Here is a 16,349-nt window from a genome sequence, read left to right as displayed (position 1 = left end):
CTTCACAACCAGACAGACAAACAGTGTCAAAAGATCTTTTGATCTAAAGCGTCTAACTAGTCATCAGATTTATTCCAACGTCCCAATACAGGTTATTCAATCCAGCAGCGTCGTTTTCTGCCTGAACACCGCCGGGCTCACCAGCCAGTAAGCATCGCAGCGTGATATCCCTGTAAGTCTCCCCTGCGAAGAAGCCTAGGTCTGATTGGCATTTCTTTATGACGGCTTCTTTGAACTGAACGGGAGACATGGAGTCTGCTTTTGAACCTTTTGCTCTGGACTCAGCGACTTTTGCAATGGGTCGCCAGTAGCCAATCTCAGCTAGTAATAGTCCAACAGCGTAAATGTCATGGACTCGCTGGAAGCGCTGTTCGTTGCCAGTCTCTTTGGCTCCTGACTTGAGACGCTTGCGTATGTCGGGATGCAGGTAAATAATTTCGGCATCTTCAACTGACGCTGAGATGGATAGCTCAGTCGGCGAATCTGGCCGAGATATTGCGAAGCCTCCAATGATAGGTTGACCAAGGTCAATTGCCTTCGACTGTGTGTCCGTCTCATCTATTAGGAACGCAATGTGCATAGAGTTGAACCGCTCGTGATGCCATCGAGTCAAGAGAAAAGTGTAGAAGCCCATTACTAGTTTTGAAGCAAGCTGAAGCCGCTGGTTCAGAGTTGGAAGCGCATGCTGTACTCGTGAAACTGATTTGCTACCCGCCGCCGACTTTTGGCCACCAGCTAGCATATCGTAAAGTGTATAAACCTTGGCCGATGATGGAAAACCGCGAGGCAAAGTCGACACAAGACCAAAAGATCTTGCACCCCCAAACTCAATGAATCCAAGAGCTGGCAAGGGCTGTATTGCTGAAAACGTCCCAATTTGTTGTAGAGTATATGAGATACGTGCCATACGACTGTGGGCCAGCTTATAAGCGTCGAAGTCTTTTGGAATGGGTACCCATTCGATGAGGACTCGAGAAATATCACCGTTTTGACATGTGTACTGAGAGATCGTATATTGACATCCCTTGAAGACATCGGCTGCGACAAGGCCCTCGAATGCGACCTCTTTGAGCTCCATCTTCTGGAGTATAGCATCCACATCAGCGCTCAAGCCCGCGCCATCTTTGAAGCGCTGCCGTATCGCCATCAATTTAGCACTTTGGCTTAATTTTCCGTTTCGATCATTAGACAAATTGACGATGTCCTTGATGTTTTCTGTCGAGTCCAGAGCGTAACCTGCGATTCCGAGCTCGAGGATACTGTCCCGAATACTCTGGGGCAGTATGCTGTAAAGAGTGTTGTTCCAGTAGATTATGGACTCCAGGGAATCATCGAGCGCGGTTTTGTCAGAGTCCTCTTTCCATGGGCTGGTGTTGTGCTTAATCCGAGTCGTCCATGGTGTATGCTTCAAGAGATCACTAGCGAATCGCTTGAGTCGCTGTCGCGATTTTGCTGTAGTCTCGACGAAGTCTGCGCCTTGATCTGTGATAAGCGGTTCGGCTTGCATGACGACCAAAACACCATTTCGTTGCAGTATTCCCTCAATCTTCTCGAGCAACCTCAAGACGCTCGTTGCAGCACCAATAATGGGCTTGCCGAACTGCTTGTCCAGCGTCGTCTGCAAAGGCGATGACTGAAGCGGCACACTGAGAACAGAATGCGACGACCTTTTCGAAATCGCAAGGTGCTCCAAAGCAGTCCACCAAGTCTGGAATCGAAAGAACTCCATCTCCAACTTGCACATCCAATCCGCAACATCATCCCCAAAATCCTCAGCTCTTCGGATGACGCGCCATACTTCAAAGCCCTTCTCAAAAACAGAAATCAGACCGCCGAGGCCGATGATAAAGGCTGGTATCTCAAGACCAGACATTTTGGCGTGTAGAATGGGTTGAAAGGAAGAGGTTGCGCAGAGAAGCAGGTTTCATGCTTTGATGGGCGATCTAGACCCTGATAAGCCAATGCAGGTAATCAATAGCGTGGGAACCCCTCATTTTTACGGCCCAAGCTGAAATTCGTGCAGCGATTTCGTAAGCTCATATGAGAGAGTATGGCAGTCCATTGGTCTAGGCCGAGACATGGCTGAGATATGTTACAATCTGGTTTCAGCCTAGCGAGGAAGTCAGCCTCACGCTCCAAAGCATGCGTGAAATAAGAAGCCGTCCCGCATTCTAGATCGTCGCTTGATCGCCAAGTTTTATCTGGTCAAAATGGGCGATTTTCAATCATTTTCGACATATTCCGCTCCCTTTTCGGCGACGGAACTTATTAATCGTCCTGATAAGACATATGCCGTCAAAGGCCAAGCTGAATTCTTGGCTGTTGCCATCGCACTCGATGTCCCGATCCTCAGCGCCCAGAACAATGTCATCGCTAGCATGAACATCCTTTCAGCTGGTGCAGGTGCTTCATTCGCTGTGTTTGCATCAGCTGAAGAGCTCAGCCTCGACGCAGACGAGGACTTTATTAATGCGACACCTGGAGTGCGCGATTGGATCCAGAAAGCGAAAGACAGTCAAAAGTTTAGACGATACGTGACTAAAAAGATCGTTACCGCTCAAGGAGTCGCGAGTGACTCGCCCCAGCTTGCTGCTGCCATCAACGAGATACGAGTCCTGTCAAATGAGACGATTCGGCAATGCGACTTTATTGTTTCGATACTGGCCATCTCGTGGAGCGAGTCGCCTAGTGTTGGGCGGTTTTGGCCACAGGTCTTGCTTGAGGCTGCTGATGAGGGCACTTTGGCGGAGTATCTATCCTCAAACAAAGCCGACTTCAAGTCCCAATTGGCAATATCCATGAACATCGGTCGCGCGCTCCAGTTCCTTCACGCTCATGGAATCGTCCATGCTGACCTGAAGCCGACGAATGTGCTGATCTTTACTTCTGGCTTGGATGAACACCAACATGATCTACTTGACAAAACGGGTCTTCCGCCTATTCGGGCCAAGCTTTGCGACTTTGGATATGCGGTGATTCTGGATGATTATCAGTCCGAGAAGTTGTTTCAGGCGAGGATCGGTAGTCTTCCTTGGATGGCACCTGAACTTGACGCTGAAGAAACTATCAGATTGGAGGATCTTCATAAGACGGATATTTATTCTCTTGGACTCCTCACTGCTAGCATCTTCATGAACTGTTGTACACCCTTCGAGTCACTGAGCCAAGAAGAAGTGTTGGAGATCAAGAAGATAGTACCAGGCCAGTCAGGATCAGCAGTCGCAACACTCATGGGGAATATTAAAGAGAAAACACCTCTTTCGGAACAACAGGAAGAGTTCGTTTATGCGTTCCTCGAAGGAACTTGCGCACCTTCAGCCTCGGACAGAGTGTCATTATCGGCGATACAGAGTTACCTTTTCCTGGGACTCATGCAACAACTACATACAGGAAAAGCAACCATCCCGTTGGAGTGGTTCAAGGATCTACGGCCAGCAGCTGATGGATACAAGTATGTAGCCCAGTCACGGTTACGGTCTGATGCTAACATCCCAGGGACGCTCTGGCTGCGCTTGAGAATAAACATTCAGGAGTGGTAAGAAGAGTAAACTACTATGGGTTTTGTTGCCAGCGAATATCTACTGACGCTTCATGACCGATTCTCAGACAAATGAAATCGACCAGGACGAAATGCTCATCCAACTCCGACAAATGTACGATCAAGTCATATCCATCAAGATCAACAACCCGGAGTTCGAGAAAATGCTTGCAACATGTTTTGAAGACCATAGCCTCAAACCAGCTAGTCTGAAGAGGTTCAAGAAGAACTGGAAGCCCGATGAGGAGACTCAGGATAGCGATGGCTTTATCTCTCGAATGGAGGAGATATTTGATGGAGCTATCTCCAAAGTTCCAGATGTAAGTAATGTGTCGCATTGAGAGGCGCTGCTGACCAGATAGTTTGCATTTGAGCACACTTTGAACGTATCACTCATCCCAAGAGTGGCACAAGAAGAAGTCTTTCGAGATTTGAGGGAGAGCGTTGAGGCAGGTGATGTGCAAGACTCTGCTGCGCCACTTCACCTGGCTGGAGCATATCTCAATGGACAACTTGTCGAGACGTCGATAGAGAAAGGTCTAGACCACCTTGTCACAGCCGCTATGATGGAGAACCCTGATGCATTGTCTGTCATCCTTAGGATCTTTGATGCTTGCGAGACCCCTTTGCCGCCAGAGAGCAAAGATGAACTTCTTAGCAAAGTTGAGTCATACGGAACAAAGACATTCGGTCTTGCTCAAGCAACGCTATTCGACCATTTAGTTCCGAAGCATCTCTCAACCAATCAGGTCCTAGGTGGGACTTGGACTGAGAAGTGGCCAGAGAAGTATGAAGCATATCTCGCAGCTGAACGCAGGTTCCCGAATATGTTTCTCCTCCATTGCAACAGTCCCTTGTTCTTGAAGGATGAGCCGAACATGGACACCTCAGTGTTCGACTTTGATCGATTAGCGTGCCTCAAGGATGCAGGAAAGAAGAACATAGATCCAGAAAGAACAGAGGAGTTCAAAGAGGAAGTTACTCGCCTTGACTGTCTCAAATGCTGCAGTAAGGATGGTTTCACACTGCTCCAGATTGCAGCTTGTAAGAACGATCTTGTCATGGCGAGTGCTCTAGTTGAGCTTGGCGCTGATATCAACGCCCACGGCAACACTCACGGCTGGGCACCATTACTTCTTAGTTGCCACTGCGGCCACTTCAACATGGCAAAACTTCTTATCGACAACGGCGCTGACCCTACCATTCGAGAGACTCTCTACGGCGCTACCATTCTTCACTCCCTAACCCAGTTCTCCAAACGCGAGCAGTGTGAGGACTTATTCGACATTGCCTTATCAGCAGGTCTCGACATCAACGTCCCTATGAAGAATGGCGCAACCCCACTGCACACCACCTTTGCAGCGTGGGATTATTCTCAAGGAGTAGCGACTGAGCTTCTGCTGGAGTATGGTGCAGATCCGACGAGACAGGTCCAAGAATGGGATGGATTCTTGAACTTCAACACTGCTATTGCGCATGCGGCTCAGAAGCTTGACGTTGATCTTCTACGGAAAATGTTAGCTGCCTCCGAGGATTTGGTGGCTATTCTTGGATTGTCGGCGCGACGTCAACTCAACGATGCTAAGGCGCAAGCTTTGAGTGCTCTTTTCAGAAGAACGCGCTTCTACTGTATGTGCGTTGGAGGTGAAGGGTACAGAGAAAAGTTGGAGACTGTTATCTCTCTCCTAGCTGACGAAGACGCCCGCTCAGTGATGATCGAGCGACGACGTGTTGATAAGAAACAACCGACAGACCCCTTCCTGACAATGTGCACGTTCAGAGGATCCGGTTTCTTTGTGGACGCCTTTCTCAAAGTCTTTCCCAATACTGTCATTGACTATCCTTCGTGGAACCTGCCGAGATTGTTTCTCCATGTTGCTATCGAACGAAGGGATATCGAGGCAGTGCGGGCTTTCGTCAGACAAGGTGCGAATATTCTCACCAAGGAGAGAGGAGGGCGAAGTGCGCTTCACTTTGCGGCGCACTACTTCCCCAGGATCTTGCCAGAGCTTCTTAAGACCCTTGAAGAGTCTCGTCTCGAGCAAAGGCAGGGGAAGAGCATGACAGAGATATTGGAGGAACAGTGTAACTCCGGCCTCACGGTGTTTGCTCAACTTCTCGTTGAAGGTTATGATGATGAGCGCAAACTCGCGGAGGCTCTACGGGCCAAGTACTCACTGAAGCATGACTACAAGATGTATCGAGATGGTAGCTGGGTGACATTCGGGGGCTATCTCGTCTCACTCGCTGTCGCCGATGGCTTGGTACCCATCGAGCATATCCAGTATCTCCTCAATCTTGATCCACTTCCCGAGTACGTAACTACGCCTACGGGGAAGACCTTATTAGTTACAGCTATCGAAGGCTTTTCAGGATGTAAGTACTCACGTACGTGCAAAGACACCGCTGACCTTCCCAAGCTCGGGACTCGTATGACCTCGCATGTCACCAGATCACAAGAATGCTCCTAGCGAAGTACCCAGCTTTCGATGATGTTTTCCTCGTCGCCGATGACAGAGATCGGACTTCTTTACATGTAGCAGCTTACTGGTCTAACAAGACTGCTTTACAAATGATTAAAGACCACTCACAACGGAACTTTCCCAACAAGAAAATCCCCTGGAATGCAGTAGCGAGCGGCAACACGGTCCTAGATCACGCCTTACTCGGTATAAAAGAGAAATCTCTTCCGGCGCTTGACACTGAAGTCAATAAAGTCGCCACACGGTCGACTAAGAAAGCTGCGTTGGCGTGCTACGTGTGCTTGCGTGAGAATGGAGCGCTGCATAATTGGGAGTTGGAAGGGTCCTTGGTAGCGTGAGTTCAAAGAAGAATGATGAACGTACGTCTAACCTCTGTAGGGCACGGCTGATCATGTACACGCCTGACTTTCAAAAGATCGGCCTTTTCTTGAGGCTCGCGACACAGAGACTTGGGCTAGGTCTACCAGATGTCGACCTTGACAGTGAGTTGCCTATATGATATTGTCCCTCGAAATTGATATCTAACCACACAAGGATGTGTCGAGGTTGGTACCACCACCAGTCTTGATGGGAGGCTTATCCGCGTTCCAGTCGTAGACCTTATCTGGAAACATGACAAGTTCATCCTCAGATTCTATTCAGTCCGAATATCGTCTTTGGCAGTCGAAGGCCTTCGCCAGTTCCACGGCTGGATCGAGAAGAGAATGACAGAGACCGAGCCAAGATGCTATGAGAGTTTAGGCCTGCCTGCTGGACTGTGTAAGCCCATGCTGATCATTGTTGTTGATGTACTGATGTTAACTCCTTGTGATAGGGCCGTTCATGACTCTCACCTACGACCAACCCATTCCTTACGCAAAAGACACTATGCGCTGGACCCGAGGGGGCCGAACTTGGACTGAGGAAGAACACGATAGCCTGAAAGCTCAATTTTCTTCACTGTGGGATGTTTTCTTTGGGGAGGCTGAGGAGCAGTTCTTGTCTAGGCTTGAGATGGCTTAATTCCGCGTCGGATTTCCAGACTTGGTAGTTCTTAATCCCGCCAGCGCCGCCGTCCGTCTATCTCCGGTCCTGTAAGCGCTAGAGCCTCAGCACACTATTCCTAAAGAGACCCGTTTGGAAATAATGCAATTGATACGTCCGATAGTAAAATCCGTTTGATGTAGAGCTGTTACAGTATAAGAGAGAAGAACAGTCAGGGGAAGAAGGATTAAATCGCAAACCATCACAATAATCGCTAGCAACAAGCGGTATTTCCATCACTTGTAAGAACACAATTGAGCTTCTTCAGTCTCATACACAGAGACAGCATCTCCACTGTCCACAATGCCTAAAGTCCTTATTATCGGTGCCACTGGCTACCTCGGCAGCAGACTATGCAACGTTCTCGTCAACAGCGGCAAGCATCGAGTCTACGGCATCGCTCGCAATGAAGCCAAAGCCAAGTCGCTGGCAGTCGCCGAAGTCTCCCCCATCATCTGCCCCGACCCCATCAACAAACCAGATGCTTACCTCGACGCCATCCGCATCTTCAACATTGATATCATTGTTGACGTCTCTGGCGCAAATCAAGAGTCTGCAAAGTTTCTTGCTGATGTGAAAGCCGTCGGGCAAGAGCGTTTGAACAAGGCCAAAGCGGCTGGTCTCACGCATACACCTAAGCTTGGGTTCATTTACTGTTCTGGAACTTGGGTTCATGGATCGAGTGACAAGCTGGTCAATGATCTAGATATCGTTGGACCTGATTCTGCGACTCCACCTGCACCGCTTATCGCATGGCGGGTTGCCCATGAGAATGCTGTACTTGCCGCCTCTGAGGTCCTTGACGTGGCTGTTCTACGTCCAGCGCTCATCTACGGCGGCGAGAGTACTATCTGGACAGCATTCATTCTTCCACTCTTCCTGGCTTCCCGAGGTGGATCCTCGGACACTATCCAGATCCCATTGAGCGTTGACTCTCGCCCCGGGCTTGTCCACGTCAGCGATGTCGCTACCGGTTTCCAGAAAGCTATAGAGAAACTTTCAATTATCAACAGCACCTCGGTATATCCTGTTTTCGACCTTGTGACAAGCCAAGAGAGCATGTCTGAGATTTTTACAGGTCTGGTCTCACACTGGAGTTTCAAGGGACACTGTGAGCTGGTTGGACCAGGCGATGATTTGTTCGCGGAGGCTATGGGAACTAGTCTACGAGGGTCGTCTGACCGGGCGAAGCAGTTGCTTGACTGGGTACCAACGAGAATGAATGGCTTTGTCTGTGATTTGGATATCTATGCTGATGCGTTTGCCTCTCAACATTAGTTTGGGGTTCTGGGCAGCGATGATACAGAGTATATCGTGCTAGGAGAATGACTAGTATTGGATGGAGGCTGCAAGGAGGCTGCAAGCTTTGCTAGTTCTAGCAAATATATATGTGTTATCTACAAGGGCCTTGCTACCTGAGAATTGTTCTGCGTCCTAAACCCCACCACTACTTTCTCTTTGATGAATCACCGGCCATCTCATAGACGGGCTCGGGCTCACGAGATTCGCTTCCCGCCATTTCGTAAGCGGGGGCAGGGTTCTGAACCGTTGGAGGAGACAATTGACCCCCTCCTCCATTTACGCTTTGTCCATTCGGAGAGACTGAACCTGTCACCATCGACATACGTGCATCTAGTGGCGGAGAGGATAACATGCTGACACCGGTGTAGTGTGGAACAGCCCCTTGATTTTGGGGACGATATGGGTGTTGATTCTGGTCCATGGAGTGGGTCATGTTGGGTTGGCCGCTAGTTGTCATGTCTTTCTGATGCTTGTTTTTTTTCTGGCGTCGAACTAGATAGAAAGCCCCAAGTCCGAACAAGCCAAGAACGGCAACACCACCAACGACGCCGCCTACGATAGGGCCGACTGGGATAGATTTGTTATCGGTGGTAGGGGGATTGGGGGAGGTTTCTGCGGCACTCGGTAGCTGAGGTATGACGATTATGGTGACCGCAGCTTGGGATCTAGAGGACTTCTCTTGGACAGTTACTGTGATAACTTCTTGCAGACCTTCTGAGGTGCCAGAAGAATCAGAACTGAGAGTTGTCGTTATGAGATCCGCACGCTTCTTTCCTTCAGATGTAAAATAAACACGCTCGTAGTCGTCGACTGTGGTTGATGCGCAGCGATAGTCAAAGATGCTACCGGGGTAGGCATATGTGAGGCAGTAGGGATGGTCCGAGTCGGTACTAGGAGGTTTAATTAGCGCTGGAGCGTTAGATGTAGAGAGTCTAACCATAAAAGATTAAATGTGTTACTTCGGCATAGATCGTTACATTCTGCCGAATTAACCGCCTGTGACGAATCGATACAGGCGACATAAGCTTCCGATGCACAGGCAATTACGCCAAGACCACTAGAAGCAGCCCAAGAGCATGCGCGACTGTTAGCACAAGTTACCGCTGAATCCTTTTTGCCATCTATAAAGCCGCAAGTCTCATCCGGTGCGATTGTGACTTGAAGTGCTGAATCCTCTGATTGCGCCCGGCGGTTCAACTCCGGTCCATATCCAAGGAGTAGGTTCAACGGATCAACCACCGCCGTTGGAGCTTCGGTTACCGCCGCCGGTGCATCCAGAGTTTGTCTTTCTTGGGTGCGATGAGCAACATGTATTGCATAGATGGCCTTGAGGGTGGCAAAGATGATAAAGAAAAAGGTGGAACGAGTTGGCCAAAACATACTGAGTGCGAATACGGGCAAAAGGGGGCAGAGTAACGTCAAATAGGTACGCAGTTTTGTCCCGAGAATTACAGTATGAGAAGGAAACTCCGAACCTTTAGAGACGGGGTCAGCCAGGTCACGTCTTTTTGAATACGAGTCTTTGAGAGAAAAGTCAGGTTCTCACCCTTGGCCAGCAACTAGGCCTGTCAGACGCGACTATGACGAGGGGCCATCCTACATGATTTCTTATGATGTGGCTTCCAATAGATTGAGTTCCAGACCGGCCTGATGCGTTTGGCGTCATGAGCTGAAATATATCAGCGCCATGTTTCAAATCATTGGCCTTGGTGACTGCCTCAACCCTGGAGCATTTAACCCCACAAGTCCTTTGACGACTCAAGCTTGAAAGTGGGAAGCAAACGTTGAACGTTGAACCGACGCCTAGCTTGCGGCAAACCTCAACTGCATGGGTGAGAAAAAGGCCATCAGAGATTGTAGATATCATCACGGAGCTAGGCGTTGTATGGACTATGTATCCGTTGATTGAGCGAGTTCGGTGGACTTCATGTGTGTGGCGGCTTACACGCATGGAACCCCATGGCGCTGGAATGAGGGCTAACGGTGCCATGCGTAGAGCCTAAGTCTACCAGGCAAATTGACAACTGACCTCTGGAGGAGACTAATGGAAGCGAGAGCCGATAAGCGCACCGAAAGATTTGCTCAAGACAGGCAAAGTCTTTATTCCAACATCTAGTCTCTAAATAAACAGCTTCCAGAATTCGCCTCGGTGATGAGAAGGGCCGTGCATTCAGCTCACAGCCTGATAAGCGACGTTTCGTTGCTACCCGCCGTCTTGTTGCCCACTTTCACAGCAGGTTGACTATGTTCATAGGTCAATGGCAGTGTACGCGTTCTATAAATAATATGGGCAATCGCTGGGCCCAATCTCGGTCGCTGTGAAAGGGGCCATTATTAGCCACCAGCGTGTATGCCGCGCTTTAATGTTAAACACGTGCTAAACCACGTGATGAGATAACGCTTTGAAGAACAGACAGAACCAACACACAATTACACCCTGGTCATTAGTAAATCAAGTGACCAATAGCGATGTACTGATCAATTACGAAAGTCCTTCTTCCATGACCCCGCATCGTGAACCAAGGTTCATATTAACTCAGAGGACCTGCACGCATACCAGTACTAACCGAGGATCGTCCCAATGAATGACCCGCGTGAAATACACAGATCGAAATGCCTCGAGTTCTTCAAAGACCGCTATGGACAACGTGTTCAGTGTTACGGTCTGACTGCATATGGTATGCCTACCGGAGCTAGCTGTTCCGTTGACCCTCTTTTGCCATATCTACTCAATGACAAGTCATTCTACCAAGCAAGACTCTATGTCTCTGAAACAGCGGTAAATTTTGAAATAACAAAAGCTCTATGGGAAGCTATGGGTATGAGCCCCGATGACTACACCCTTCTCGTGGATATGATGTCAAGTCCTAGAAGCAGATTTTGGACAATATGTCACGAGGAGGCCTTTTCAAACACGACACACCCTCGCTACCACAAAGAAATGAGTCTGGGTGAACTAGTAGTTGCGCTCATCCGCTGGCCCAAGCGAGATCAAGATCTAGCGCATCGCAATATCGTAGGTGCACTGCAAACCTACCATCATTACCTTCTGGGACACCATTATGGTAAGTTATGCTTAGAGCTTGGAGACAGCTCTCATTGGGCGATATTAACAGACGAGTTATAGGAGAATTCTGGCCGTTTAAACCAGTCAGACAGAACAATCACATGTACCCCCTTGAATTCGGCCTCATGGTCTACATGGAAGAGCAATGGAAGAATATCGCATGGGTCTTCCTAGACTGTGCAGTTCCCGAGATTCCAAACCTGGATACGTTAGGAGATGTGGAATCATCGTTGATGGATCGCATAGCGAAGGATAAAGTCTTTGGCGAAAGCGAGAAGAAAGAAACGCCTCGTTCCGTTCACGTCCTTTTCTCCTCTGCCGGCACTGGTAAAACACGACAGATATTCGAACTGTTACAAAAGCAGTGGGGATTTTATCTTCTTGCCCCGAATCTGGCCCCAACTGCGGAACAGTCAAAGCATGAAGGCATAGACATGATAGATACGAAACGATATTCGGCATCAAGAGACACGTATACCATGTTTGTGGATCATCCACAAATGATTCCAGAGTGTATCTCCGAAGAAATCAATGTCTTCAGGCCTATTATCGTCGCGCGTGTTGCTATGCTTTACGAGTTTTTGCGCAGGTACCCTTCTCCAACACCAAGACAATGGCTCTGGTTGCAGATATCCTGTGATACCTGCGACCCGTTCGATGCCTTGTATAGACTCTTCAGGTTGTCGGCAGGCCAGTATCTATGGTGGGATGAATATGTCTATGTTTGGGCAGAAATACCAGCCTTCATCGTACACAAATGTTACAGTTTTCTCAGTAAACATCCTGACCAACTGTTCAAGGCCTCATTGTATCACTGTTTCGATGAAGCACAACTTACTCTCGATGACCCTCGGGTTTCCTCGATGCTCAGTCACCTTTACGCAACACTCACACTAATGTATATTACACCATGGAGTGGCCATAACACCGAAGAACGCGCTGATGAGGATATGGAGGATCAAGAGAGTGACGCAATGTCATTGCAGACCAGTGATGACATGCCATATGTAGACCCTATCCTGGTGATTTCTGGAACATCGCTTCGTCTGGAAGTGCTTAAAGAAAATCTTGCCACCTACTCTTCAGATGCATGGGGTGAAGGCGAAAAAGCAGTGAAGAAGTGGGATCGTTATCGCATTGACGATACGTTTCAACTCGTTGCATCTGATGCGGACTTTTGGGCGCTCTACGAGAGACATACGAATGATATCCTCAAAGAATTCAGAAACTTTAGAGGTGGAGAAGAAACTGGAGACTTGTCAAGATTGCCCCTTTTGAGCCGCAGTGGTCGGCCCTTACCGTTTGAGTCATCTGAGGTTGACCTGGATATGGTTGAGGCATGGGTACGGAGACCATTGGAAGTTCCTACGACGCAGGAATTTCTGGCCCTGTTTAAACAAGCATACTGCCTGATGGAAAGTGACAGGACTTCTACTGAGACCCCCCCAATCCATCTAGAAGAGCTTCTCGAGAATCGAAATTCGGAAGCTGTTGCTTCGCTTGTCACTCTGAGTCTCTCTCAACTCCTCAAGACCGATACAGTACCGGGAGCGGATAATTTGGCTCTGTCGTTGCTAGAATTACTGGCCGATCATGGAAATAACGCTATAGACCAAATGGCTTCCATCTTTCAGAACATAAATCCCCGAGTGGCGACTCCCAGTACTTCACTCAGTGGAATAGCAGCGACCTTACATACTGGCCTGAGGAACCTGTACATCCGAAAGATGATTAAGTCACACAGTATTGGTCAGCGCGGGCGATATAGATGGTCAACGGTCTACATCGAGGAACTGATGCTCCTTTTTCCGCGCTTGACCAGCCCAGGATCGACTCTGTCCGAGATACAGATAATCATTGAGGAGGCAGAAAGTAGAACGACAGTTGCAGCCATAGATGCTCTCAAAGGTCAAATTCGCAAGATGAAGTCAGCTGGGAAGGAAGAGTTAGTTCAGGACCTCTTTCGCGCTGGAATCAGAGCAGAGATGATGAGCTCCCCTACCATCTTTGTGAAACCAAACTTTGCACAGCTTGTCACCTACGGATTTGCATTAGTTCAGAAGGACGGCGATACCATAAGATACACGTTTTCTGAGCCGATAGCTGTTCGGGCAGTGATGGAGTATCTTCGAACGGAAGGTGGAAACGAGTATCAGGATCTCATGCTGCAGTGGCTTGTTCATACACAAGATGATTATGAAGTTCGAGCAATGTTCGGGAAGGCTACGGAGTGGTTTGTTGCAATGGCAAGATATCCCAAACACATTTATCAGATGGGCAAGAGACTAATTGATGGTGTTGCAGTCCTTTGACCGTTTACTCCGACATCAGAGACTTGTTGAAACTGACCAACCTAGTCTCTTGGAAAGGTCCTCCCATCGTGAGAGCTTATTGAAATGTCTGTCAGAGTCTACGGCTACCGGTTTCAATACACAACATTTGTTAAAGCTGAGCTCTGTGGTTAGGATTACTGACTTTTCACTACCTGAATCGCAGACGACTTTCAAACATGAGACTCCAGGTACGATCTGGGACTGGTTAAGACAACAACGATCAGGCGACCAAACCTCTGCGCCCACGTTCATGTTTCCCGATATCAATGCAGGCCCGGATCTAGTATTTTCACTGCAGAAGCAGTCGACGACCTCTGGAGGGCGCAACGTACGTCAATCGAGACCTACAGGTCAATTGAATAAGCTAGTTATCATATCCCAGGTAAGTCATCTCCAGACCTTTGCAGTGCGAATCGAGACCACATTCTCACACAACAATATTACTAGATCAAGACAGGCCGAGGAGCCCGGTTTGAAGATGCAATAGAAACGTTGTTAGATTGCAATTGGCACAAAAACCTGAAAAGTAGTACCCGCGAAACTGAAGCCAGAGAGCTCCAACACTGGGGAGACACTCCATTTGTATTACTTCTGGTGTGCACAGGAATCACAGTCAGGCAGACAAAAGTGCACAGCTGGATACGGAAGAACCACAGTCGCATCAGGGCAAATCACTTCGTCTGCGTTCTTGATAAGACTGTTGCTAGCAGTATCTGGGGCAGCGATTTCACGGCGCTGGCAGATGCTATAAGAAGGCAAGATGCAGAAAAGGAGAAGGGTTGGGAGCAGCAGATTAGGAAACAAGTCTAGAAGGCTCTCTTACCCATTTGATTATATATGTCGTACTGTTTCATAGTTCAGTTTTAGTGCCTGGTCTACATATATTCTGTGAGAACATTTAAATCTGTCTAAATGCAGCCAGATTTCGGGTATCCGGTCAGAATCCGTCTAGAAATTCAATAACGAAGCTTTTATTGCCTGGAACACCCAAAACTATAGCAGTAGATTACCAGACGTTTCATCGAGCCCAAACCGACCGCTCTTGCTCCGCGCTAACAATAGGACGTGGGGTTGGCTCAACGTTGAACCAGGGAGGACTTAGACTTTCGGAATAGTGAACGGGTAGCGGGCCGTCCGTGTCTGTGGCTGGCTGGCAACCGTTCCCCTTCCAATCGGATGCGTTCTGATTTTATGCAATCCAGTAGGCTCGTTGCTAGATCCACTAAACGCAAACAGGGCAAAGATAAAAATCAAAGTCGTTTGTCACCTTTGGGCGCTAGCATTTACATAGAGCATCACTGGGCTTGGTGATAAGTCCGAAGAGGCTGCAGATCATCTTTGCTTGTTATCATGTCACATACCAGTCGTGCATAACAGATACGAAGCCTTGGGCATCACCCTGTTTCTCAGCTTTCACTTGTCGGGCAAGTACTTCGATTGGCATGGAACTAAGTTCAATGTGGTAATCACAAGAGCAGGGTCAATTGATACAATCGAAAATAACCACTAGCAGAGGTCTAGAATTCAGATGAGCTAGCTCTTGCTCATGAGCCAGCCACATTTTCCCTTTCGAGCTATGATCTTCGGTGTGGCTTGGAGAAGTGGCGAGCTGGGCGACTTCACTTCCACTGGGTTTAGATGCACCATCACTTCTGACCTGTATCGCCCGTGTCTCAAAAGTTGTCGCGCTTAAGTTTCTTCTGTGAAAAGTGGCAAGCTATCTTAGCCGGCACGGCACGCAGTTGCCGGTGTCGTCGCCGTGGTCACTCAATCTGATCGACCCAGGATTGTCATATCTCATGGCCCTACACAGTAACTTTATAACTTTATGATTACAAGTCTAGCGTGTTTCTTTGCAGCCCTGATGTAGCCATGGAGACCACCGGCTAAACCAGCAGGTTCGAAGCTTTGAGGTTTATGCATGGGTATATAGATAGCGAGCGTACAACAATCACATCGCAGTGATGTTTCTCGTCACAGTGGCGTCTCCCTGTGCACTGACGCAGTAAGACATGCATTGAGACATTGCCGCAACTGCCCTCAACAGATAAGCCAATACTCTCCATTTTGGGGTGTTCAGCTCTAACTAAATACGCCAAGTTCTGCCTCTTGTAATCCTACATTCGATGAATCAAATTCGCTTTTGCTGCTTACTGATACATCACACATTAGTTATATGGGTTGAAGATCATTTAACCGCGAGAAATGATTAGCCATTTCGCTAGTGAAGCTTTGGGGTTGTCATGGCCTTCATTCTCTTATGCGATCTGAGCCACTTGATCCTGATAGTCCTTTTTCAGAGGCCTCACTTCTTCCCTTACTTCTCTTACTCCGTTTTGTACCAAGCTAAAATGTGGCAATTAAGAAGGCCACTATCACTTTCAGCTACGCCACCAAAGTCAGCCCATTATCCTGGTAGACACCAGTGAGTGAGAATAACTTTAAGTGTCTCAAATAGGTATTGTTTCCAAATTCCGAGGGATTCTAGACCAAGGTGAACACCACCCCATGCAACCAGCCTATTAAGGGATACGCATATATATACCAGCTTATTTTCTTCAATCAGGAGTGCGCAAAGAACTGCTGTACTTGTTTCTTCCATT

General features: G+C 48.3%; 5 protein-coding genes across 5 annotated transcripts; 3 read left to right on the top strand and 2 right to left on the bottom strand.

The window, feature by feature from the left end:
• Positions 1-52: 52 nt before the first annotated feature.
• On the bottom strand, positions 53-1,873 carry J7337_010276 (uncharacterized protein; the record flags this gene model as incomplete). Its single annotated transcript, XM_044827861.1, has 1 exon — positions 53-1,873. One exon carries the CDS (start codon positions 1,871-1,873, stop codon positions 53-55), a length of 1,821 nt encoding a protein of 606 aa, XP_044676415.1.
• A 337-nt stretch (positions 1,874-2,210) lies between these two features.
• Positions 2,211-7,023, top strand: J7337_010275 (uncharacterized protein; the record flags this gene model as incomplete). Its single annotated transcript, XM_044827860.1, has 8 exons — positions 2,211-3,451; positions 3,496-3,535; positions 3,607-3,858; positions 3,901-5,914; positions 5,959-6,355; positions 6,400-6,503; positions 6,556-6,780; positions 6,836-7,023. 8 exons carry the CDS (start codon positions 2,211-2,213, stop codon positions 7,021-7,023), a joined length of 4,461 nt encoding a protein of 1,486 aa, XP_044676414.1.
• Positions 7,024-7,347: 324 nt separating this feature from the next.
• Positions 7,348-8,322, top strand: J7337_010274 (uncharacterized protein; the record flags this gene model as incomplete). The annotated part of the gene is made up of 1 exon (XM_044827859.1): positions 7,348-8,322. One exon carries the CDS (start codon positions 7,348-7,350, stop codon positions 8,320-8,322), a length of 975 nt encoding a protein of 324 aa, XP_044676413.1.
• A 169-nt stretch (positions 8,323-8,491) lies between these two features.
• On the bottom strand, positions 8,492-9,286 carry J7337_010273 (uncharacterized protein; the record flags this gene model as incomplete). Its single annotated transcript, XM_044827858.1, has 1 exon — positions 8,492-9,286. One exon carries the CDS (start codon positions 9,284-9,286, stop codon positions 8,492-8,494), a length of 795 nt encoding a protein of 264 aa, XP_044676412.1.
• A 2,252-nt stretch (positions 9,287-11,538) lies between these two features.
• Positions 11,539-13,725, top strand: J7337_010272 (uncharacterized protein; the record flags this gene model as incomplete). The annotated part of the gene is made up of 2 exons (XM_044827857.1): positions 11,539-12,002; positions 12,189-13,725. The coding sequence occupies 2 exons, from the start codon at positions 11,539-11,541 to the stop codon at positions 13,723-13,725; spliced, it is 2,001 nt and encodes a 666-aa protein (XP_044676411.1).
• Positions 13,726-16,349: the final 2,624 nt, after the last annotated feature.

Source organism: Fusarium musae, chromosome 8 (assembly GCF_019915245.1).
Source record: "Fusarium musae strain F31 chromosome 8, whole genome shotgun sequence".
Classification (NCBI taxonomy): Eukaryota; Fungi; Ascomycota; class Sordariomycetes; order Hypocreales; family Nectriaceae; genus Fusarium; species Fusarium musae.
Note: the sequence above shows the minus strand (reverse complement) of the source record. Positions and strands in the feature narration are given on the sequence as shown.